We start from the raw sequence: 26,512 nt of genomic DNA on the forward strand, positions 1-26,512 counted from the left end.
ATACCCGTTCTGCTGCTGCTGAGTAGTGAAGCCTCCAAGGGCCTAATTCAGACCTGATCACAGCAGCAAATTTGTTAGCTAATGGGCAAAACCACGGGGGTAATTCCAAGTTGAATGCAGCAGGAATTCTGTTAGCAATTGGGCAAAACCATGGTGGTCATTCCGAGTTGTTCGCTCGCAAGCTGCTTTTAGCAGCTTTGCACACGCTAAGCCGCCGCCTACTGGGAGTGAATCTTAGCATAGTAAAATTGCGAACGAAAGATTAGCAAAATTGCGAATAGACACCTCTTAGCAGTTTCTGAGTAGCTCGAGACTTACTCGGCATCTGCGATCAGTTCAGTGCTTGTCGTTCCTGGTTTGACGTCACAAACACACCCAGCGTTCGCCCAGACACTCCCCCGTTTCTTCAGCCACTCCCGCGTTTTTCCCAGGAACGGCAGCGTTTTTTCGCACACACCCATAAAACGGCCAGTTTCCGCCCATAAACACCCACTTCCTGTCAATCACATTACGATCACCAGAACGAAGAAAAAACCTTGTAATGCCGTGAGTAAAATACCTAACTGCATAGCAAATTTACTTGGCGCAGTCGCACTGCGGACATTACACATGCGCATTAGCGACTAATCGCTCCGTTGCGAAAGAAAAATAACGAGCGAACAACTCGGAATGATCACCCATGTGCACTGCAGGGCAGGCAGATATAACATGAGCAGAGAGAGTTAGATTTGGGTGGGGTGTGTTCAATCTGCAATCTAATTTGCAGTGTAAAAATAAAGCAGCTAGTATTTACCCTGCACAGAAACAAAATAACCCACCCAAATCTAACTCTCTCTGCACATGTTACATCTGCCCCCCCCTGCAGTGCACATGGTTTTGCCCAACTGCTAAAAAATGTCCTGCTGTGATCAACTTGGAACTACCCCCCATGTGCACCGCAGGTGTGGTGGATGTAACATGTGCAGAGAGAGTTAGATTTGGATGGGGTGTGTTCGAACTGAAATCTAAATTGCAATGTAAAAATAAAGCAGCCAGTATTTACCCTGCACAGAAACAAAATATCCCACCCAAATCTAACTCTCTCTGCACATGTTACATCTGCCCCCCTGCAGTGCACATGGTTTTGCCCATTAGGCAACAAATTTGCTGCTGCGATCAGGTCCGACTTACCCCCATACATGGCCACCTATAGATAAAACACTTTGCAGCCCAGGTTTGCAGACGGCACAACGCTACTGATGAGAGGACGTATTGGCATCCGCAGCCGAGCGGCGCCTGTAAATACGCCCTGGACTGAGAACATAACGTCATACAGTAATGCATGCGCCTCGTAACATAACTTACTGTACACAATAGTGTTTTATTCTCTACATTTTCCAGTCATACATTATATGATACTTTCCATGTAACCGTGTTCCCCTCTTGCTCATACTGGTGTTGGTGCACTGGGATTATACATACTGTATGTGGTGATGTTGGGCTGGACGTATCATATATCACAGTTACATTGCGATACATTCTGCCCCTATTCACATGTTACCGCTGTTCTTTATAGCCCGTGTGTATGATTACTTGCCAGGACAGATCTTCCTATGTACAGCTGTCCCGGCGAAGTACTGACTACTGGGTTCATGACCTGGAAGTCCTGTTGTGAGTGCGCAGCCCTCAGACAGCACATGCGCAAGTCACGGGAGTACGGAGACGGATTCTTCTATAAACATCTTTAGATAGTGTTGCCTATTGGGCACAAGCTCCGGAAAGTTACACTAGCATGGCAACTCCATATAATTCTATGGCGACTGAGGTATCGGCGGTCCGCAGCTGGATATCTGCGTTATCTGCTGGGGACCTTATGGATATCCATATGTATTGCAGTACTGAGGGTACTGTTAGAAGAGCTGACACTTCACACACTGCAATAGCTCCCAAAAACAACAATAGTTACAGATGTGTCCTCTTGGCGTGCTAGATCGCGTGAGAATCTTCTAGCGTCAGGCGTTTTGGTTTTTTTTTTGCTTCTTTTTTTGCCAAAAATGCATCTTAGTTGCAACGTGATGTAACTAGGACGCACCAGGAGACTGTGCTGATTAATGTGACACATGACACATGTGTGTGACTGAGTCTCTGAATCTGTACACGATGTGCTAAAATGCAGCAGCCGCAGTTTTTTTTCACGCCAAATTCTGTTCCGCTCCGTATACAGCCTCAGTCACACACAGTATACAGGTGTTATATATCACATTACTCAGCGCAGTCTCTGCATGCATCCTAGTCACATCATGTTGCGATTAAGATGCATTTTTGTTAAGAAAAGACGCCCGACATTAGCAGATCTGCACTTGACCTGGTGGCTCACCCACGCCAGGTGTCTCTCGCTGCATGGCGTGTTGAGGCTGGATGTATGAGGACACATCTGTACTTGTTTCATCCTTCACTTCATCATGGGCACATAGAGAATATCCCGTGTACTGTACAGTATCGCTAAGTCCTGAGTGTTTGCTCCGCAGGTCAGAAAAATGTCGCAGTCGTGGCAGATGATCTGGACGACAGCAGCTCTCTGACAAAGAACAACATCCTGAAGAACCAAACCTCCATCCGGGACAAGACCTGTGACCTCTTTCTGTTCACCCCGCAAGACAAAGTGGACCCACAATTCATAAGGAATAAGATAAAGCCCCTAATTGACATGCTTGGGAAAGGTACGGTACGCCTGGAGGTGGAGTAGCGAGGTGGTGGGGCTACGGCACTTGTACAGCTGACTGCAGGAGGGGATGGCACATGATGCTGGCATTACCCCCCATGGGCGTGCATGGTGGTCTGCCCAGCACGGTGCCCGATTACACAGCCTAACAGGGGGAACGTCCAGACGTCACACTCTCCTATTGCTTCATTAATAAAGCGACATTTCCGTATTCTACTAACACTGCTTCAGTCTCATTTATAGCTTAGAGCAATCATCATGGGGACAGGGTTTATTGTGTGTGTGTGTGTGTGTGTGTGTGTGTGTGTGTGTGTGTGTGTGTGTGTAGCATTTATTACACTGGGGGACATGCATCAAGCCTTGGAGAGAGATACAGTGGGGAAGTTGCACATTTATCTAGCACCGTTTATGAAATGACAGTTAGGAACTGATTGGTTTGTAATAGGCACTTTATCTCTCTCCAAAGCTTGATACATCTCCCCCAGTATGTGCGGAAGAACAAAACGGGTGACATCAAAACTCTATAACGACACCCAAAGACAGAGCGCTCCCGTGTAGAAATGTTTGTGTGTCCTTCTGCACAACAAGGAACCCAGCTAACATGCGCCCGTGTATCTCATACCCATAAACTGACCAGAAGGAGATCGCATTGGTGCCCTGGTGCGCCAACTGCTAGGTACGCCCTCATTCAGCAGAACGCCTCTCCTTTGTGGAAGCGTGCTGCGCGCCACCTTCTCACTCCATAAACCCCTTCCCATTGGTGGACATCTAGGTGTGCAGTGTCCCAGAGCTGGCCAATCACTGAATAGCGAACGTCTGCGCAGTGCACGTTACCTCCACAGTGTTCCCCATGTAGCTGCGCACACAAAGCAACTTTATGACCAGTGCTTCGTGAATTAACATCCACACCATGTTGTTACCAACACTAGATTATCACTCTGTGACTAATTACCAAGCACAAAACAAATGTATATAAACGTATTCTCACTTGTTGCACTCCGAGGGACACATATTACTGATCCCCAATGATTACTAGGGAAACAGTTGTGTTCCTGCTCCAATGCCTCACCCAGATAGGCGGGACAGTTACTCTTATGGTTCCCACACTTATGCCCTTATTTATTAATGAGTGATACATTTCACTGTGAGTGATAAATTGCACCAGCCAATCCGCTCCTAACTGCCATTTTTCAAAATCAGCCTGTGACATGACAGTTAGGAGCGGATTGGCTGGTGCAATTTATCACTCACAGTGAAATGTATCACTAATTGATAAATAAGGGCATTAGTTTTGTCTGTTCTCGGAATTGTGTCCTATTATTTGGATATACAGCACATAGGAGTGCTCCTGTTGACCCCAATTTAACTCGTAGAGAAAAAGGAGGATGCTGAGTTTCGTTGTGCGTCATATACAGACTCAGTCGTACACAGATATACAAGTGTCATATATGACATTAATCAGCGCAGTCTCCTGGTGCTTTGTGCCTAAGACGCCTGACGCTGGCGGAGTTCCCCTGGAACCTGTCAGCTCGGTCCGGCCTGGCATCTCCCGCTGCATGGCGTATTGAGGCAGGATGTGTGAGGACGCATCTGTATAGCGAAATACTGAAAGGAGAGAAAGTGAATTTATAAAGAGGTGAATCTGAAACAAAATTAAATGAATAGTTCACGTATGACACTTTGGGGGTGATTCAAGTTTGTACGGAAAAGCCTCCGCAATTGTGATTTATCAGTATTAAATTTGTATCTATTTTCTTTTATTTACCTTGTAACCAGGGGCGGATTGGGAACTAAAAGTGGCCCTGGAAAAATTTCTAGAAGTGGCCCCATGTGGGCGTCACCAAATCAATGGTAGGTGGAACCAGTAGCGGATCTTGCCACGGGCAAGCAGGACTTTTGCCAGGGGTGCCGCCTTCCGGAGGGTGTTGGCACCATCCGGAGGGCGCCGCACCATGGCAAGATCCGCTACTGCTGTGCCCCTCGCTGCCCGCTGTGTCCCCCGGCTGTGTCCCCCTGTGAAGGGAACTAGACACAACGATTCTAGTTTTCCTTCGTGGAGAGGACCTTTGCTGTGCGGTGCGCGATGACGTCATCGCGCACCGCTCAGCATTTCAGCGGCGCTACTCTACTGTACAGGGGGCGTGACTGACCACGCCCCCTGTACAAAGCCACGCCCCTATTTCCCGCCCGGGTCACAAATAGGGCTGGAACCTGCCCTGGGTGGAACCAACACTAAAGTAGGCGGGATCAGTACACAGGACCATAAATATGGGTTGCGAGCAGTGCCATCACGAAAGGGCCCTGGGGGCAGCACTGCTACTGTGCCTTAGAATTTAAACTTTTTTTTCATGTGCCTCCAGACCTGCACCTGTAAGTGTACCTATTATACCTGTAAGTGTATGTATTATACAATCTAAGATCCTATGCAGGAAATTCAAATTGTGTCCTCATTTGTGATTTGCTTTAAGTAAACTAGAAGAATCCCATTAAGTTTATACTAAAATACTCTTCTAATGGCCATATATTAGTACGACTCGCATTAGATGCGTGTTGTCCGACGACCTCCTCCGCCAGCTCCCTGACGTACGATAGATCGGAAGTTGCTTATGCACCTTACGATCTGTCGTATGATCCGCAATTGACCCCCACCCAGATCGACTGATCATATGTGCAGCATACATGATCAGTTGATGCGATGTGTGACCCACGAGGACACGCATCGCATCGTAATCGCACCCAAAATATGCAATGGGTCGATCCACGCGTCAATATTGTGTATTCGTACCTAGTGTATGGCCAGCATTCTTCTGCACCGATGACCTGTAATTCACTGTGCTGTAATGAATAGGATATCTTATCCTGTAACGCATATGTTGCAGCCTCAGGGTAACCACATAACCAAAATATTGACAGGGCGCACCAAAGGTGCGTGGCAAAAAAAATGGGGTTGTGGTCACAGAATAGTTCCAATTCACAATACACCGCACAGCAGCTTCTGTTATTCACATTACACCGTACAGCGGCATCACATTACACCACCCAGCAGCATCCGTTACTCACATTACAATGCCCAGCGACGTCTATTACTCATATTACAGTGCACAGTGGCGTCACATTACAGTGCACAGTGGCAGCACATTATAGCGCACAGCGGTGTTACATTACAGCACACAGCGGTGTCACATTACACGTACAGCGGCATCACATTACACCGCCCAGCAGCATCCGTTACTCACATTACAATGCCCAGCGACGTCCATTACTCATATTGCAGTGCACAGTGGCGTCACATTACAGTGCACAGTGGCGTCACATTACAGTGCACAGTAGCGTCACATTACAGCACACAGCGGTGTCACATTACAGCACACTGCGACGTCCATTACTCACATTACAGCACACAGCGGCATCACATTACAGCACACAGCGGCATCACATTACAGCACACAGCGGCATCACATTACAGCACACTGTGATGTCTGTTACTCACATTACAATGCCCAGCGACGTCCTTTACTCATATTACAGTGCACAGTGGCATCACATTATAGCGCACAGCGGTGTCACATTACAGTGCACAGTGGCGTCACATTACAGCACACTGCGACGTCCATAACTCATATTACAGCGCACAGCGGCATCACATTACAGCACACAGCGGCATCACATTACAGCACACAGCGGCATCACATTACAGCACACAGCGATGTCCGTTGTTCACATTACAGAACACAGTGCATCACATTAAAGCGCACAGCGACAACCGTTACTCACATTACAGCGCAAAGCTGCGTCACATTACAGCACACAGCGGTGTCATATTACAGCGCACAGTGGCGTCACATTACAGCGTACAGCGACAACCGTTACTCACATTACAGCGCACAGTGGCATCACATTACAGTGCACAGTGGCGTCACATTACAGCACACTGCAACGTCCGCTAATCACATTACGGCACACAGCGGCATCACATTACAGCGCACAGCAGCATCACATTACAGCACACAGCGGCATCACATTACAGCACGCAGCGGCATCACATTACAGCACACTGTGACGTCTGTTACTCACATTACAGCACGCAGCGGCATCACATTACAACACCCAGTGACGTCTGTTACTCACATTACAGCGCACAGCGGCATCACATTACAGCACACAGCGATGTCCGTTGTTCACATTACAGAACACAGCTCATCACATTAAAGCGCACAGCGACAAACTTTACTCACATTACAGCGCACAGCGGGTGTCACATTAAAGCGCACAGCGACAAATGTTACTCACATTACAGCGCACAGCGACAAATGTTACTCACATTACAGCGCACAGCAGGCTTCACATTACAGCGCACAGCAACAACTGTTACTCACATTACAGAGCACAGCGGCATCACATTACAGCGCACAGCAGGCTTCACATTACAGTGCACAGCAACAACTGTTACTCACATTACAGAGCACAGCGGCATCACATTACAGTGCAAAGCGACAACCGTCACATTACAGCACACAGCGGTGTCATATTACAGCGCACAGTGGCGTCACATTACAGCGCACAGCGACAACCATTACTCACATTACAGTGCACAGTGGCGTCACATTACAGCACACAGCGGTGTCACATTACAGCACACAACGGTGTCATATTAAAGCACACAGCAGCGTCACGTTACAGTGCACAGCGACAACCGTTACTCACATTACAGCACACAACGGTGTCATATTAAAGCACACAGCAGCGTCACGTTACAGTGCACAGCGACAACCGTTACTCACATTACAGCACACAGCGGTGTCATATTACAGCACACAGCAGCGTCACGTTACAGTGCACAGTAGCATCACATTACAGCGCACAGTGTCGGCACATTACAGCGCACAGTGGCGTCACATTACAGCGCACAGCAGCACCACATTACAGCGCACAGTGTCGGCACATTACAGCGCACAGTGACAACCGTTACTCACATTACAGCACACAGCGGTGACACGTTACAGCGCATATCGACATACGTTACTCATATTATACTGCAGGTTGGGGAGGGGGTGCCACGAGTGGGGGGTGCTGCGGGTGGGGGAGGGAACAGATGGGGGGAGTGTGTGTGAGAAGGTGTCAGGAGTGTAGCAGAGAGAGCAGGAGAGGAGAAAGACTCACCCTGTGTGCACTGCTGTGACTGAGGCTGCTGGGAACTGTTACTGGTGACTGGAGGAGTTCTGTCACGTGAGATGACAGACTATCCAGTGACAGAGCTCCTCCAAGCTGCGGGCGGCCTCTGATTCTGGTTCTGGCAGCTGCCAGATATAGTGCTGAGGGATGCGCTATGCGGGGGGCGGAGCCACGTGCGCCAATCAGCCCCGCAGTACGGTCGCCCTCCCGGGATCCTTCCCGGTAACCTCATAGTCCAATCCGTCCCTGCTTGTAACAATATAGATGTCTACTATGGTCGCTCGCGTGTTATTTTTATATGGTTACAATGTGAAAGTTATTCCCCATATAATAACATGGGGGTCATTCCAAGTTGTTCGCTCGTTATTTTTTTCTCGCAACGGAGCGATTAGTCGCTAATGCGCATGCGCAATGTCCGAAGTGCGACTGCGCCAAGTAAATTTGCTATGCAGTTAGGTATTTTACTCACGGCATTATGAGGTTTTTTCTTCGTTCTGGTGATTGTAATGTGATTGACAGGAAGTGGGTGTTTCTGGGTGGAAACTGGCCGTTTTACGGTTGTGTGTGAAAAAACGCTACCGTTTCTGGGAAAAACGCGGGAGTGGCTGGAGAAACGGAGGAGTGTCTGGACGAACGCTGGGTGTGTTTGTGACGTCAAACCAGGAAAGACAAGCACTGAACTGATCGCACTGGAAGAGTAAGTCTGAAGCTACTCAGAAACTGCAAAGAAATTTCTATTCGCAAATTTGAGAACCTTTCGTTCACAATTTTACTATGCTAAGATTTACTCCCAGTAGTCGGCGGCTTAGCGTGTGCAATGCTGCTAAAAGCAGCTTGCGAGCAAACAACTCGGAATGAGGGCCAACGAGCGAACAACTCGGAATGAGGGCCATAGTGTGGTTTCATGTTCTATTTGTAGCCAGTTACTCTCCGTGGATTCGGATTTGTATACAAACCTGATGGTTTAAGTAGAAATCCGATGGTTTGTGGTCTGTGACTGTGATATCGCTCCCAGCCCCCTGTTAGCATTTGGTGGGTGGCGGAACATGGGCTGTGATTATGTGCATTTTAAAAACGGGAGGAAGGTGTCATGCCCCATTTGTAGGCATGCCGGGCCCTGCGTTGTTAGATGCACACTTCCTAGACCCGGATGTCCGGATCTTATATGTGGAATAAACCGTATAATATTCTTAATATTGTAACCATATTTATTTATTAGCAGTTTCTTATATAGCGCAGCATATTCCGTTGCGCTTTACAATTAGAACAACAGTAATAGAACAAAACTGGGCAAAACATACAGACATCGAGGTAGGAAGGCCCTGCTCGCAAGCTTACACTCTATAGGAAAATAGGCATTGATACACAAGGCTAGATGCTACCTATTACATAATGGTCCACCAGATTGCTAGGTTCTTAATGGGTTGTATGATATGATCACCCCACATTGTTGGCCAAGGGTCAAGGAGGGTGAAAATAACAAGTGAGAGCTTGTTTTAGCAACCCCTAAAATGCAAGGAGAGAACAGCCTGAAAACAGCCCAAGGTGCAGAGGTTACACAGTAACAGGCTTCCTGTACTGAGAATACTGTGCAAGTAACTTTCTCCCCCTTCCCGGCTCTCAGCCCCCCGTCACACGGCTGGTCTCTGCGTTGATATCCCACTGAGCAGGGCCGGATTAAGCCTTGGGGGTGCTTGGGGCACTTAACACAGGGGACCCCTGGTGGAAGGTGGGGTGTGTGTATTAAACTGTGCATACCGCTTAACATGACCCATTTCAGGAGGGACAAAATGCTCTCTACATGGACTTCCCACTTAATGTATGATGACATCACCTGTGTTGACCTATGTTATTGATAATAAAGGTTCAGCACAGGTAATTGCAATCATAACTTAAGAAGAAAGTCCAGGTAGAGAGCATGTTGTCCCTCCTGGAATGGATCATGGTGGGAGGAATGGATTGTCCATATTAAATGTAAATCAATAGTGTATATTAGTTTTAACTAATAGTTTAATAATACCTGGGTAATGTTTATATCTCTACCTAACTGAAAGACAACTATTATATAAACTTTTATTGTGGTGGAACAAAGGAAACTTAACATTAAAATACACATAGAAAAATAAAATAATTTATAGTGTCACATGTAGAAAAGTAGCAGCCTCTGTACTACTTACACACTGGGACAGGACTCAGGAGGACTCTGTGTGTGTCTATCTCTAGACCCCAATGGTTTAGTTGCATAACAGTTTACACAAGACACAGACACCCCAGGAGGGAAGAGGAGAAGCTGGGATCCCTGTGTCAGTTACATCTCTCTCCACCTTCCTATCTCTCCTCTGGTCAGAAAGCTCTGTCGGTAGCTCATGAAACATGATATAACTGTGTCTCTGACTTCACTGCATACTGTCCTGCTCTCATTCTGGCTGCTGGTTCTGCTGCTGCTTAAGAGGGAAAGCTAGTGATGTCAGTGTGCTCTGGCCGGGGGGCCCCCTGACAAAGGTGGGCCCAGGATACAGTATTCCCTGCACCCCCCCCCCCCCCCCCCCCCCCTAAATCTGGCTATGCCTTTCCATCTTTTCTGTCATCCTTAGAGATTACGGATGTTGGATCAGGAACGGTTGCACCTAACGTATATTAAAGTAAACTGAATATCGTGAGAATGTGTATGATACAAGTTAATGTCAAATAACGAGTCTTGTTTTTTTCTCCCGTCAGGGTCGTGTAGCTATTGTCTAGCTGATCTAGTGAGTATACACTGTATGTGATTAAATATAAAGTAATAAGGAATCTGCCTGGTTCAGAATAATAAGAAACAGACATGGTAATAAGTGGGAGAAATGTTTTCAGCAGCTGATATACTCAGCGATAAGCTGTACAGTTAGCCGGCTATAGTCGCCAACACGGATGGTGTAGTGGTTAGCATTGCTGCCTCACAGCAATGAGGTCATGGGTTCTATTCCCACCATGGCCCTAACTGTGCTGAGTTTGTATATTCTCCCCGTGCTTGCGTGGGTTTTCTCCGGGTACTCCAGTTTCCTCCCACAATCCAAAAATATACTGGTAGGTTTATTGGCTCCTGACAAAAAACATAACGCTAGCGTGTAAGTGTGTGTGTAGATGAGAAGACTAGATGGGCCAAGTGGTTATTATGTGCCGTCACATCCTGTGTTTCTAAACCGCACACTTAGATTGTTGCTACATTGCAATCCAGAAAGTTACTATCCAGGAGACACCGCTGTGCTCTCACGTGTATTACCTTGTCCAGGCACTGGATACAGAGTAAGATGTTCTGTCAGTAGGTCAGTGGTAAGGATGGAGAAATGGAGGGTGTATCAGACCGCAGTTCTGGCGATAAGTATAGGTGTAGCCTATGTGGAGTGTGGTCACACTAGGTGCACAGCAGACATGAAAGTGACTGTTAGGCCGCACAGAGAGTCCTTCACCAGGTGGCCAGTGTATTGGTAACAGCAGGTACACAGGTAACAGCAGTAATGGAGGGGTTAATAGCGGTATCCGGCGGTGGCTATAACAGCGGCATATGGACTCACCTGTGGGAGCTAAGTACTGTGTGTCTGCGGGGTGCACGTGCTCAGTAGCTGGCTAAGATGTCATCAGGTTGGAGGTCGCACCTCCCAATACCTCTGGGTCCTAATGCCCCACTTGTATGCAGTGTAGCAGACAGTGCTGGAGAGCAATAGGGGTTGCTCCCTTTCATAAATTGACCACTTGATGCATTAATGCAGGGACTGTGGCTGCTGTTTGCAATATATATCACTTTACATTACTCGTCGGCCAGGCAGTGACGCTCTACAGATAAATCAACCCAACATTTCTTGGGCACAACTAGAATTGGAACATGCCACAATTGAAGGTTCATAGAAAGCCATTAAAGCAATAAACACACATAATATAACGTACAAGCAAATGTCTGTCTAAATTTGTTTTGCCGTCACCGACCATCACGCATCTCGCTGCAGAGCATCTGCCCTTGTGTCATGTGACAAATTTATCATATAGAGAAACAGTTTAGATGAGCGCAATAGGGGCTCAGTATCACCGTCCAGCCTCCCAATGTCTAGTACATACATTCTAGGAATATGTCAGTGTTCCGGTGTATTGTCTAATATTACTCTTTTTCTTTGCAGGTTGTGGCCCTTCTCATACTAGCGCCTTGGTTTTATTTTGCTGTCACCGTTTATAACGTGAGTAGATAAAGTAACCAGAGAGAGAGACGGAGCCGGCTCCCAGCACCCACACAGTTACATAAGAAAAGGAACAAATATATGTCATAATGATTGTTTTTTTCTTTTTTCCATTTTATTTTTTCAGTATTAAATAAGGATGATTTAGGTACCATTTAAATAAAACCTCTTTTATTTCTCCTTCACACAAACTGAATGGAAGGAGATAATTCAAAGACTGGTGTGTAATACACAGACACATTTGGTAATGCGCAGACAAAGAACACACTGTTTGTATATAATGACACACGTGCAATACACATACATACATACATACATACATACAGTACATACCATACCCTCCAACTGTACCTTTGTTTATGGTCTGTACCTGCCAAATAGGGCCTTGTACCAATTTTTTACACTCCAGATTTACATTGAAAGTAAAGTAAAGGGGGCGTGGCCATGCCGCGTTTACCCGTGGCCACGCCTCCTTTCCTAATTTGTACCTGTTTTTATGTGTAAAGTGTTGGAGGGTATGACATACTGTACATATCATACCACAACGCAGAGGAACACACAGGAATGTTATCAGTGTAACCGTTACACACAATACTGTTGTCATCATAATCACTTGCACGGCAGAAATGGATTTAGGGGTCTGGCTGCCCCTAGACAAAACATTATTAGCTGCCCCCCCCCCCCTGCCCCTCCCCCCAATAAATAATAATAATAATAATAATTTGTTTGTGCCTTTTCACCCTCTCCATAGTATAGAATATAATGCACCTCCTTATAGTATCGAATATTATATGTGCCTCCCCTCCAGGGCCGGTTCTTGGCCTTGTGGCGCCCCGGGCAAAGTATAGGGGCGTGGTTTCAAATGGGGGCGTGGTCAGTTACGCACCCATTAGTGCCCCCTGTAGCGCCGCTGAAAGAAAAAATAAAATAAATAAAAGTATACTTACTATCCCCGTCCCTGATCCAGACCGCTGCAGACCTCCTCCGCCGGCGCCGCTCTTCTCCTCTCCTCTCCTCGATCTATGGGAGAGACAACAGCATAGACACTAGAGGTCAATTATGACCCCTAGTGTCTGTGCCACTATGCTGTGCGATGCGCGATGACGTCATCGCGCACCGCACAGCAAAGGTCCACTCCATGAAGGGAAACTAGACGCTACGCGGATCTTGCCATGGTGCGGCGCCCTCCGGAAATAGTCCTGCTTGCCCGTGGCAAGATCCGCCACTGCTCCCCTCCTTATAGTATAGAGCATGGGTCTCCAACCAGCAGCCCTCCAGCTGCTGTGGAGCTGCTGTGGAACTACATATCCCAGCATGCCGTGCCACAGTCTTGCTATTTAGGGGACACTTCTCGCGCGGCAAAGCCCAGCCTGCACCAAAAGGGGCATGGTTTAAGAAAATGGGCGTGGCTTTATGGGTATGCTGTGATCGTGAGCCACGTCTCCAATTTTCGTAGCTGTGGGGGCATGGCCATCCCCCAGTCCCTCTGTCTCGTGTGAATAAACGCTGTGCGCATACGCACAGCGTCTATTCACCGCTGCTCTGCAAAGCAGGGCAGCGAGTGCAGGAGCCTCCCAACTGCCCCCCACCACCACCACCACCACCACCACGTGACACTACTGCTGTGGGTGGGACAGCTGGACAGTCCCAAATGAATGGGACTGTCCCACGAAAATCGGGACAGTTGGGAGGTATGCTTAAACTGAGGCAGAGCATACTGGGCATCCGGTCTGACCCCTGAGCAGGACCAATGACGGAGGGGAGATCTTCTCTTCCATCTCTGGGAGCAGCGGGTAGCTGGACTTTACCTGCAGCCCAGCTTTCCAGGGCAGGAGGTTCTCCGGCATAGAGAATGAGGGCCCACTATGGGCACAGGAACCCCACACTGCTTTTAGATCCCAGTCACCCTTTCCAGATACACTTCTCTCTGCATCATGTGGGGCAGGGGGGGGGGGGGGGGACCTGCCGTGCCGCTCCCAGCAGGTTCCGCCCCTAGGCACATTCCTAGCGGGAAATACAGCGCTGTCGTACAGGGAACCGAAATCACAACTGTGACCAGTCACATCCCTGTAGTCTGGTTTACACAGTAATGGCCCCCCTGGGGGAGGCGGAGTACAGTGTAGGGAGCGCAGATCTCTCTGTGACACATTCATGAAAACACATTAGGTGGGATGTATTAAAATATATCGCCGCCCCTCGCCGCCCACTGTAGCAATGCTAATCTCATATGTGCTTACATATACAATCAGCATTGTGGAGAACAGCTCTTCTGACGAGAGCTGTCCTCCGCCATCCCCAGCGTCTCCTTGACTTCCGGGATTCGGCCCTGGGAGTCAGTCTGCGCATGCACAGGGTGACGGGGGGCAGGGTGAGGCATGCTGGGAGGGATCTGATCGGATCCCTCACGCAGTGCTGCAGAGAGACGCCACTAGGCTTCAAAGGGGTATCGCCAGCAAAAGCTGGCGGACCACGTCGCGGCGCTGACCTGCCGGCCGGGGGATAGTACAGTAGGAAAAGACAGTAAATGGAAGTTTACCGCATTTTCCGTTTAGTACATCCCGCCCATTGCAAATTATTTATTTACTCACAGGGGCAGAGAGAGAGAGAAACACGATGAAGCAAATAATACAATAGGTTTACGTTGTAACAAAGTGTAACTAATGAGTATTCCCTTCTCCATCTCTGTGCAGGCGGGTTATCTTATCTCCACAAACTGCAGCGGATCAGCCCTCCTGTACTACGCCCTGTTTCCCCTACATCCTGTGAGTATGAGACCTGTATGTGGGAGTGACTCTGGCCTGGCTGTGGATGAGGACAGTCGGGGCAGATTCTACAGCCAACCCCCCTATTGCATGTGTAATATACCTGATGACCCCTCATTGTATTATCTGACAATCCCCTCACCCCTGTAATTAGTGATTGCCCCACACAGATATTTCATTATAAACCACAGGAACATCTCCCAGAGGTCAGGACACACCGCTGAACGCTTCATTTACTTATCTAACAGGTCACACCCCTGCCTAATCACCACTACTATAAACCACCCCTGCCTAATCACTGTTATAACCCACCCCTGCTTAATTACCACTATTATAATCCCCCAGCCTAATCACTGCTATTATAACCCAACCCCTGTCTTATCCCATCTGTTATAACCCACCCCTGCCTAATCACCACTATTATAATCCCCCCTGCCTAATCACAGTTATTATAATCCGCTCTGCCTAATCACCACTATAATAATCCACCCCTGCCTAATCGCCACTATTGTAATCCACCCCTGCCTAATCACCACTATTATAACTCACCCCTGCCTAATTGCCAGTATTATAATCCATCCCTGCCTAATCACCACTATTATAACTCACCCTTGCCTAATTGCCACTATTATAATCCACCCCTGCCTAATCACCACTATTATAATCCACAGAGGCCTAATTACTGCTGTTATAATTCACCCCTGCCTAATCACTGTTATAATCCACCCCTGCCTAAATACTGCCGTTATAATTCAACCCTGCCTTATCACCACTATTATAATCCCCCATGCCTAATCACCAGTATTATAACCCACCCTGCCTAATCACCACTATAGTAATCCCCCCTGCCCAATCACCATTATTATAACCCAACCCCTGCCTAATCACCACTATTATAAACACACCCCTGTATAATCACAGCTATTATTACCCACCCCTGCCTAATCACCACTATTATAACACACCCCTCCCTAATCACAGCTATTATTACCCACCCTGCCTAATCACCACTATTATAACCCACCCCTGCCTAATCATAGCTATTATAACATACCCCTCCCTAATAACAGCTATTATAACCCACCCCTGCCTAATTACAGCTATTGTAATCCACCCTGCCTAATCACCACTATTATAACCCACCCCTGCCTAATCATAGCTATTATAACATACCCCTCCCTAATAACAGCTATTATAACCCACCCCTGCCTAATTACAGCTATTGTAATCCACCCCTGCCTAATCACCACTATTACAACCCACCCCTCTTCCTAATCACCACTATTACAACCCACCCCTGCCTAATCACCACTATTACAACCCACCCCTGCCTAATCACCACTATTACAACCCACCCCTGCCTAATCACCACTATTATAATCCATCCTGCCTAATCATCACTATTATAACCCAACCCCTACTTTATCCCCTCTGTTATAACTCACCCCTGCCTAATTGCCAGTATTATAATCCACCCCTCCCTAATCTTCAGTATTATAATCCACAGTGGCCTAATTAGTGCTGTTATAATCCACCCCTGCCTAATCACTGTTATAATCTGCCCCTGCCTAATCACCACTATTATAACCCACCCCTGCCTAATCACAGCTAATATAACCCACTCTGCCTAATCACCTCTATTATAACCCCCCCCCTGCCTAATCACAGCCATTACACACCCCTGCTTAATCACAGCTATTGTAATACACCCCTGCCTAATCACCACTATTATAATACACCCCTGCCTAATCACCACTATTATAATCCACCCCTGCCTAATCACCACTATTACAATCCACCCCTGCGTAACATGTTGGACGGCTGTGATTGGTTACACACTCTGAGGGATACACAGTAACAAGTTGTACGGCTGTGATTGGTTACACACTCTGAGCGAACACATTTTCTTTTCTTTTTTTCACACTTGGTCTCATTTTGACTCCCAGCCCGGCTCTGTCCTTCCATCTACGCACCCCATATGTCGGCAGAAAGCCCAAACCCAATTATGGGGTAAAAAGAAGGTAGGTAGTCACCTAAGTGTGACAAGTATATGGGTTTGTACAGAACGGAAATGCCTCAGTAGGTTAATGTATGTCCTGTGTAATGTCAGGTATAAGCCTACATACCACAGAGATAGGTGTCTGATAGTGACTCAGTAACCAGTGCTCGGAGCAATACAGTAACAGGATTACATCTCTCAGTCACAGAGGTCAGTATTTGCCGACACTGTAAAACATCTCAGCGATCAGACTGATAATGACATTATAAATGTGTATGAATCAGATTTGTCTCCTTACAGATTATTGTTCCTACACATTATACTCTATATTGTGTATTTATTCCATTTACATTGGTTTCACTTAAATTTTGAAGACAAATGCAGAATAATACACTAATTATAGGACTTTTCCTAGTTTGTGCAGGATGTACTGGAGAGCGAAACTTTCCAGAGCGTACAGTATACGCGACAGGCGACGCCACCTATAGCTGCCTACTGAAGCCTATGAGTTTCTTTCTGTATAAATTCCTGGTAGGGATCTGATATAATTCCTCTCAGTGTCCCCCGCAGATTGCACATACGCTAGCGCAGGAAGTGGTCTGGCATAACTTCCTGCAGCTGCTTTTTGACATTTTGGTAGCGACCCTGATGAGTTTTGTCTTTGTCCTGTTGTCCACTATGGCAGGACATCCTGATTTTGGCATTGTCCTTGTTGTGCCGCATTTTCTCTGTTATAGTCTTACAGTGAGCCTAGTTCGTGTTTGCTTATGCAAGTGCGATTTTCTAGCCTTCGGAACGGCTGATGTTAGCAAATGCTGCTGCTGCCCGGAAATGAAAAGAGACGCAAGCTCGATCGCAACTGCGTACACATTAGCAGACTACACGCAAAAATGAGGAACATCGAGGCAAAGGGACGGTCTGTGGCTATGCAGAATGAACACTGCAGTAGCGGCTCAGGCACCATGTTTTTGCAAGTACGATGTCAATCACTTTGCAATGAAATCCTCAATGTGAGCGGGATCATAGCGGCACCTTCACACATACACGTTGCAAACGCAGCACATGCGCAGTTTACCGATGATGGCTCCATTGCATGAAAATCGCCCGTTGCATACAAACATGGATTAGGCCCAGTGGTCCTTGGTGCATGCAGTGATGTTATGATCATTTTATACCTCCGAAAAATGATCATTTGCTTTGTGAACTCCTTGCAGGAAGTGGTTATCCCAGTAACATACCAGGAAATCCTTCTGGAAGAGCTGGTCTTTACTATGGGTCAGTGCAGTGGTTCCCCAACGTGGTCCTCAAGGTACCCCAACGGCGCAGGTTTTAGGGATATCCCTGCTTGTGCATAGATGGTATAATCACTAGAGATGAGCGGGTTCGGTTTCTTTGAATCCGAACCCGCACGAACTTCACTTTTTTTTTCACGGGTCCGAGCGACTCGGATCTTCCCGCCTTGCTCGGTTAACCCGAGCGCGCCCGAACGTCATCATGACGCTGTCGGATTCTCGCGAGACTCGGATTCTATATAAGGAGCCGCGCGTCGCCGCCATTTTCACACGTGCATTGAGATTGATAGGGAGAGGACGTGGCTGGCGTCCTCTCCATTAGAATAGATTAGAAGAGAGAGAGAGAGAGAGAGATTGTGCAGACAGAGTTTACCACAGTGACCAGTGCAGTTGTTGTTAAGTTAACTTTTATTTAATATATCCGTTCTCTGCTATATCCGTTCTCTGCCTGAAAAAAACGATACACAGCAGTCACACAGTGTGACTCAGTCTGTGTGCACTCAGCTCAGCCCAGTGTGCTGCACATCAATGTATAAAAGCTTATAATAATTGTGGGGGAGACTGGGGAGCACTGCAGGTTGTTATAGCAGGAGCCAGGAGTACATAATATTATATTAATTTAAAATTAAACAGTGCACACTTTTGCTGCAGGAGTGCCACTGCCAGTGTGACTAGTGGTGACCAGTGCCTGACCACCAGTATAGTAGTATATTGTTGTATACTATCTCTTTATCAACCAGTCTATATTAGCAGCAGACACAGTACAGTGCGGTAGTTCACGGCTGTGGCTACCTCTGTGTCGGCAGTCGGCACTCGGCAGGCAGTCCGTCCATCCATAATTGTATAATTATATACCACCTAACCGTGGTATTTTTTTTTCTTTCTTTATACCGTCGTCATAGTCATACTAGTTGTTACGAGTATACTACTATCTCTTTATCAACCAGTGTACAGTGCGGTAGTTCACGGCTGTGGCTACCTCTGTGTCGGCAGTCGGCAGGCAGTCCGTCCATCCATAATTGTATTATTATAATATATACCACCTAACCGTGGTTTTTTTTTCATTCTTTATACCGTCATAGTGTCATACTAGTTGTTACGAGTATACTACTATCTCTTTATCAACCAGTGTACAGTGCGGTAGTTCACGGCTGTGGCTACCTCTGTGTCGGCAGTCGGCAGGCAGTCCGTCCATCCATAATTGTATTATAATATATACCACCTAACCGTGGTTTTTTTTTCATTCTTTATACCGTCATAGTGTCATACTAGTTGTTACGAGTATACTACTATCTCTTTATCAACCAGTGTACAGTGCGGTAGTTCACGGCTGTGGATACCTCTGTGTCGGCAGTCGGCAGGCAGTCCGTCCATCCATAATTGTATTATAATATATACCACCTAACCGTGGTTTTTTTTTCATTCTTTATACCGTCATAGTCAGTCATACTAGTTGTTACGAGTATACTACTATCTCTTTATCAACCAGTGTACAGTGCGGTAGTTCACGGCTGTGGCTACCTCTGTGTCGGCACTCGGCAGGCAGTCCGTCCATCCATAATTGTATTATAATATATACCACCTAACCGTGGTTTTTTTTTCATTCTTTATACCGTCATAGTGTCATACTAGTTGTTACGAGTATACTACTATCTCTTTATCAACCAGTGTACAGTGCGGTAGTTCACGGCTGTGGCTACCTCTGTGTCGGCAGTCGGCAGGCAGTCCGTCCATCCATAATTGTATTATAATATATACCACCTAACCGTGGTTTTTTTTTCATTCTTTATACCGTCATAGTGTCATACTAGTTGTTACGAGTATACTACTATCTCTTTATCAACCAGTGTACAGTGCGGTAGTTCACGGCTGTGGCTACCTCTGTGTCGGCAGTCGGCAGGCAGTCCGTCCATCCATAATTGTATTATAATATATACCACCTAACCGTGGTTTTTTTTTTCATTCTTTATACCGTCATAGTCAGTCATACTAGTTGTTACGAGTATACTACTATCTCTTTATCAACCAGTGTACAGTGCGGTAGTTCACGGCTGTGGCTACCTCTGTGTCGGAACTCGGCAGGCAGTCCGTCCATCCATAATTGTATTACAATATATACCACCTAACCGTGGTTTTTTTTTCATTCTTTATACCGTCATAGTCAGTCATACTAGTTGTTACGAGTATACTACTATCTCTTTATCAACCAGTGTACAGTGCGGTAGTTCACGGCTGTGGCTACCTCTGTGTCGGCAGTCGGCAGGCAGTCCGTCCATCCATAATTGTATTATAATATATACCACCTAACCGTGGTTTTTTTTTCATTCTTTATACCGTCATAGTGTCATACTAGTTGTTACGAGTATACTACTATCTCTTTATCAACCAGTGTACAGTGCGGTAGTTCACGGCTGTGGCTACCTCTGTGTCGGCAGTCGGCAGGCAGTCCGTCCATCCATAATTGTATTATAATATATACCACCTAACCGTGGTTTTTTTTTCATTCTTTATACCGTCATAGTCAGTCATACTAGTTGTTACGAGTATACTACTATCTCTTTATCAACCAGTGTACAGTGCGGTAGTTCACGGCTGTGGCTACCTCTGTGTCGGAACTCGGCAGGCAGTCCGTCCATCCATAATTGTATTACAATATATACCACCTAACCGTGGTTTTTTTTTAATTCTTTATACCGTCATAGTCAGTCATACTAGTTGTTACGAGTATACTACTATCTCTTTATCAACCAGTGTACAGTGCGGTAGTTCACGGCTGTGGCTACCTCTGTGTCGGAACTCGGCAGGCAGTCCGTCCATCCATAATTGTATTACAATATATACCACCTAACCGTGGTTTTTTTTTCATTCTTTATACCGTCATAGTCAGTCATACTAGTTGTTACGAGTATACTACTATCTCTTTATCAACCAGTGTACAGTGCGGTAGTTCACGGCTGTGGCTACCTCTGTGTCGGAACTCGGCAGGCAGTCCGTCCATCCATAATTGTATTATTATAATATATACCACCTAACCGTGGTTTTTTTTTCATTCTTTATACCGTCATAGTGTCATACTAGTTGTTACGAGTATACTACTATCTCTTTATCAACCAGTGTACAGTGCGGTAGTTCACGGCTGTGGCTACCTCTGTGTCGGCAGTCGGCAGGCAGTCCGTCCATCCATAATTGTATTATAATATATACCACCTAACCGTGGTTTTTTTTTCATTCTTTATACCGTCATAGTCAGTCATACTAGTTGTTACGAGTATACTACTATCTCTTTATCAACCAGTGTACAGTGCGGTAGTTCACGGCTGTGGCTACCTCTGTGTCGGAACTCGGCAGGCAGTCCGTCCATCCATAATTGTATTACAATATATACCACCTAACCGTGGTTTTTTTTTCATTCTTTATACCGTCATAGTCAGTCATACTAGTTGTTACGAGTATACTACTATCTCTTTATCAACCAGTGTACAGTGCGGTAGTTCACGGCTGTGGCTACCTCTGTGTCGGCACTCGGCAGGCAGTCCGTCCATCCATAATTGTATTACAATATATACCACCTAACCGTGGTTTTTTTATACCACCTAACCGTGGCAGTCCGTCCATAATTGTATACTAGTATCCAATCCATCCATCTCCATTGTTTACCTGAGGTGCCTTTTAGTTCTGCCTATAAAATATGGAGAACAAAAAAGTTGAGGTTCCAAAATTAGGGAAAGATCAAGATCCACTTCCACCTCGTGCTGAAGCTGCTGCCACTAGTCATGGCCGAGACGATGAAATGCCAGCAACGTCGTCTGCCAAGGCCGATGCCCAATGTCATAGTACAGAGCATGTCAAATCCAAAACACCAAATATCAGAAAAAAAAGGACTCCAAAACCTAAAATAAAATTGTCGGAGGAGAAGCGTAAACTTGCCAATATGCCATTTACCACACGGAGTGGCAAGGAACGGCTGAGGCCCTGGCCTATGTTCATGGCTAGTGGTTCAGCTTCACATGAGGATGGAAGCACTCAGCCTCTCGCTAGAAAAATGAAACGACTCAAGCTGGCAAAAGCACAGCAAAGAACTGTGCGTTCTTCGAAATCCCAAATCCACAAGGAGAGTCCAATTGTGTCGGTTGCGATGCCTGACCTTCCCAACACTGGATGTGAAGAGCATGCGCCTTCCACCATTTGCACGCCCCCTGCAAGTGCTGGAAGGAGCACCCGCAGTCCAGTTCCTGATAGTGAGATTGAAGATGTCAGTGTTGAAGTCCACCAGGATGCGGAGGATATGGGTGTTGCTGGCGCTGGGGAGGAAATTGACCAGGAGGATTCTGATGGTGAGGTGGTTTGTTTAAGTCAGGCACCCGGGGAGACACCTGTTGTCCGTGGGAGGAATATGGCCGTTGACATGCCAGGTGAAAATACCAAAAAAATCAGCTCTTCGGTGTGGAGGTATTTCACCAGAAATGCGGACAACAGGTGTCAAGCCGTGTGTTCCCTTTGTCAAGCTGTAATAAGTAGGGGTAAGGACGTTAACCACCTCGGAACATCCTCCCTTATACGTCACCTGCAGCGCATTCATAATAAGTCAGTGACAAGTTCAAAAACTTTGGGTGACAGCGGAAGCACTCCACTGACCAGTAAATCCCTTCCTCTTGTAACCAAGCTCACGCAAACCACCCCACCAACTCCCTCAGTGTCAATTTCCTCCTTCCCCAGGAATGCCAATAGTCCTGCAGGCCATGTCACTGGCAATTCTGACGATTCCTCTCCTGCCTGGGATTCCTCCGATGCATCCTTGCGTGTAACGCCTACTGCTGCTGGCGCTGCTGTTGTTGCTGCTGGGAGTCGATGGTCATCCCAGAGGGGAAGTCGTAAGACCACTTTTACTACTTCCACCAAGCAATTGACTGTCCAACAGTCATTTGCGAGGAAGATTAAATATCACAGCAGTCATCCTACTGCAAAGCGGATAACTGAGGCCTTGACATCCTGGGTGGTGAGAAACGTGGTTCCGGTATCCATCATTACTGCAGAGCCAACTAGAGACTTGTTGGAGGTACTGTGTCCCCGGTACCAAATACCATCTAGGTTCCATTTCTCTAGGGTTGCGATACCGAAAATGTACACAGACCTCAGAAAAAGAGTCACCAGTGTCCTAAAAAATGCAGCTGTACCCAATGTCCACTTAACCACGGACATGTGGACAAGTGGAGCAGGGCAGGGTCAGGACTATATGACTGTGACAGCCCACTGGGTAGATGTATGGACTCCCGCCGCAAGAACAGCAGCGGCGGCACCAGTAGCAGCATCTCGCAAACGCCAACTCGTTCCTAGGCAGGCTACGCTTTGTATCACCGGTTTCCAGAATACGCACACAGCTGAAAACCTCTTACGGCAACTGAGGAAGATCATTGCGGAATGGCTTACCCCAATTGGACTCTCCTGTGGATTTGTGGCATCGGACAACGCCAGCAATATTGTGCGTGCATTACATCTGGGCAAATTCCAGCACGTCCCATGTTTTGCACATACCTTGAATTTGGTGGTGCAGAATTTTTTAAAAAACGACAGGGGCGTGCAAGAGATGCTGGCGGTGGCCAGAAAAATTGCGGGACACTTTCGGCGTACAGGCAGCACGTACAGAAGACTGGAGCACCACCAAAAACGCCTGAACCTGCCCTGCCATCATCTGAAGCAGGAGGTGGTAACGAGGTGGAATTCAACCCTCTATATGCTTCAGAGGTTGGAGGAGCAGCAAAAGGCCATTCAAGCCTATACAACTGACCACGATATAGGAGGTGGAATGCACCTGTCTCAAGCGCAGTGGAGAATGATTTCAACGTTGTGCAAGGTTCTGCAACCTTTTGAACTTGCCACACGTGAAGTCAGTTCAGACACTGCCAGCCTGAGTCAGGTCATTCCCCTCATCAGGCTTTTGCAGAAGAAGCTGGAGACATTGAAGGAGGAGCTAAGACAGAGCGATTCCGCTAGGCATGTGGGACTTGTGGATGGAGCCCTTAATTCGCTTAACAAGGATTCACGGGTGGTCAATCTGTTGAAATCAGAGCACTACATTTTGGCCACCGTGCTCGATCCTAGATTTAAAACCTACCTTGGATCTCTCTTTCCGGCGCACACAAGTCTGCTGGGTTTCAAAGACCTGCTGGTGAGAAAATTGTCAAGTCAAGCGGAACGCGACCTGTCAACATCTCCTCCTTCACATTCTCCCGCAACTGGGGGTGCGAGGAAAAGGCTCAGAATTCCGAGCCCACCCGCTGGCGGTGATGCAGGGCAGTCTGGAGCGACTGCTGATGCTGACATCTGGTCCGGACTGAAGGACCTGACAACCATTACGGACATGTCGTCTACTGTCACTGCATATGATTCTATCACCATTGATAGAATGGTGGAGGATTATATGAGTGACCGCATCCAAGTAGGCACGTCACACAGTCCGTACTTATACTGGCAGGAAAAAGAGGCAATTTGGAGGCCCTTGCACAAACTGGCTTTATTCTACCTAAGTTGCCCTCCCACAAGTGTGTACTCCGAAAGAGTGTTTAGTGCCGCCGCTCACCTTGTCAGCAATCGGCGTACGAGGTTACATCCAGAAAATGTGGAGAAGATGATGTTCATTAAAATGAATTATAATCAATTCCTCCGCGGAGACATTGAACAGCAGCAATTGCCTCCACAAAGTACACAGGGAGCTGACATGGTGGATTCCAGTGGGGACGAATTGATAATCTGTGAGGAGGGGGATGTACACGGTGATATATCGGAGGATGATGATGAGGTGGACATCTTGCCTCTGTAGAGCCAGTTTGTGCAAGGAGAGATTAATTGCTTCTTTTTTGGTGGGGGTCCAAACCAACCCGTCATTTCAGTCACAGTCGTGTGGCAGACCCTGTCACTGAAATGATGGGTTGGTTAAAGTGTGCATGTCCTGTTTTGTTTATACAACATAAGGGTGGGTGGGAAGGGCCCAAGGACAATTCCATCTTGCACCTCTTTTTTCTTTTATTTTTCTTTGCGTCATGTGCTGTTTGGGGAGGGTTTTTTGGAAGGGACATCCTGCGTGACACTGCAGTGCCACTCCTAGATGGGCCCGGTGTTTGTGTCGGCCACTAGGGTCGCTTATCTTTCTCACACAGTCAGCTACCTCATTGCGCCTCTTTTTTTCTTTGCGTCATGTGCTGTTTGGGGAGGGTTTTTTGGAAGGGACATCCTGCGTGACACTGCAGTGCCACTCCTAGATGGGCCCGGTGTTTGTGTCGGCCACTAGGGTCGCTTATCTTTCTCACACAGTCAGCTACCTCATTGCGCCTCTTTTTTTCTTTGCGTCATGTGCTGTTTGGGGAGGGTTTTTTGGAAGGGACATCCTGCGTGACACTGCAGTGCCACTCCTAGATGGGCCAGGTGTTTGTGTCGGCCACTAGGGTCGCTAATCTTACTCACACAGCTACCTCATTGCGCCTCTTTTTTTCTTTGCGTCATGTGCTGTTTGGGGAGGGTTTTTTGGAAGGGACATCCTGCGTGACACTGCAGTGCCACTCCTAGATGGGCCCGGTGTTTGTGTCGGCCACTAGGGTCGCTGAGCTTAGTCATCCAGCGACCTCGGTGCAAATTTTAGGACTAAAAATAATATTGTGAGGTGTAAGGTGTTCAGAATAGACTGAAAATGAGTGTTAATTATGGTTATTGAGGTTAATAATACTATGGGATCAAAATGACCCCCAAATTCAATGTTTTAAGCTGTTTTTTAGGGTTTTTTGAAAAAACCACCCGAATCCAAAACACACCCGAATCCGACAAAAAAAATTCGGTGAGGTTTTGCCAAAACGCGGTCGAACCCAAAACACGTCCGCGGAACCGAACCCAAAACCAAAACACAAAACCCGAAAAATTTCAGGCGCTCATCTCTAATAATCACTAACTGAGGTAAAATTAAGTCACCTGTGCCTAAGCATGGATAGCCTGGACTGTTGAGGTGCCATGAGGACCGCGCCTGGGAACCGCATTAACGTTAATTGCTGCAAGGTGTGTGCTAATTGCCGATTAACTTGATTATGAGAGCGAGTGCACATTTATGGAAAGGTATTTTAGGCTTTGGGGTATATTTACAAAGATTCGTGTTTTTGCCGTTTTTAAGGGTGTTTGATCTCGAATGGTATCGGGTGCATTTTACTGCAACTTTTTGAATCCTGATACGGTTATTTACTAAGCTGCCGAGTTTTCCAAATTCGTATTTTCCGATGTCGATGTGATTCGTAATGTCAGGCAGTGTTTTACGGGAGTGATGAGTAAAACACTGCCTGACAAAACACAAGGAATCCCGACCGGATCTGTGAGATCCGTGCAGGGCTTCATTGTGTACCTTA

The 26,512-nt window shown here is 46.9% G+C and overlaps 1 protein-coding gene across 6 annotated transcripts in view; it reads left to right on the plus strand.

The window, feature by feature from the left end:
• The window catches only part of LOC134945653 (uncharacterized), a 91,880-nt gene that overhangs the window by 8,971 nt on the left and 56,397 nt on the right, over positions 1–26,512 (plus strand). For 5 of the 6 annotated variants that reach the window (XR_010182141.1, XR_010182142.1, XR_010182139.1 and 2 more), the window contains 5 exons: positions 2,508–2,699; positions 10,592–10,620; positions 12,022–12,078; positions 14,769–14,840; positions 16,787–16,861. Coding sequence is in view for 2 of the 6 variants with exons in the window: in XM_063935091.1 (XP_063791161.1) it covers positions 2,508–2,699; positions 10,592–10,620; positions 12,022–12,078; positions 14,769–14,840; positions 16,787–16,861 (425 nt within the window). In the remaining 4 variants the exon portion in view is untranslated. The remainder of the gene's footprint in view (positions 1–2,507; positions 2,700–10,591; positions 10,621–12,021; positions 12,079–14,768; positions 14,841–16,786; positions 16,862–26,512) is intronic. The other variant, XM_063935092.1, reaches the window with a different exon arrangement.

Source organism: Pseudophryne corroboree, chromosome 7, assembly GCF_028390025.1.
Source record: "Pseudophryne corroboree isolate aPseCor3 chromosome 7, aPseCor3.hap2, whole genome shotgun sequence".
NCBI classification, from domain to species: domain Eukaryota; kingdom Metazoa; phylum Chordata; class Amphibia; order Anura; family Myobatrachidae; genus Pseudophryne; species Pseudophryne corroboree.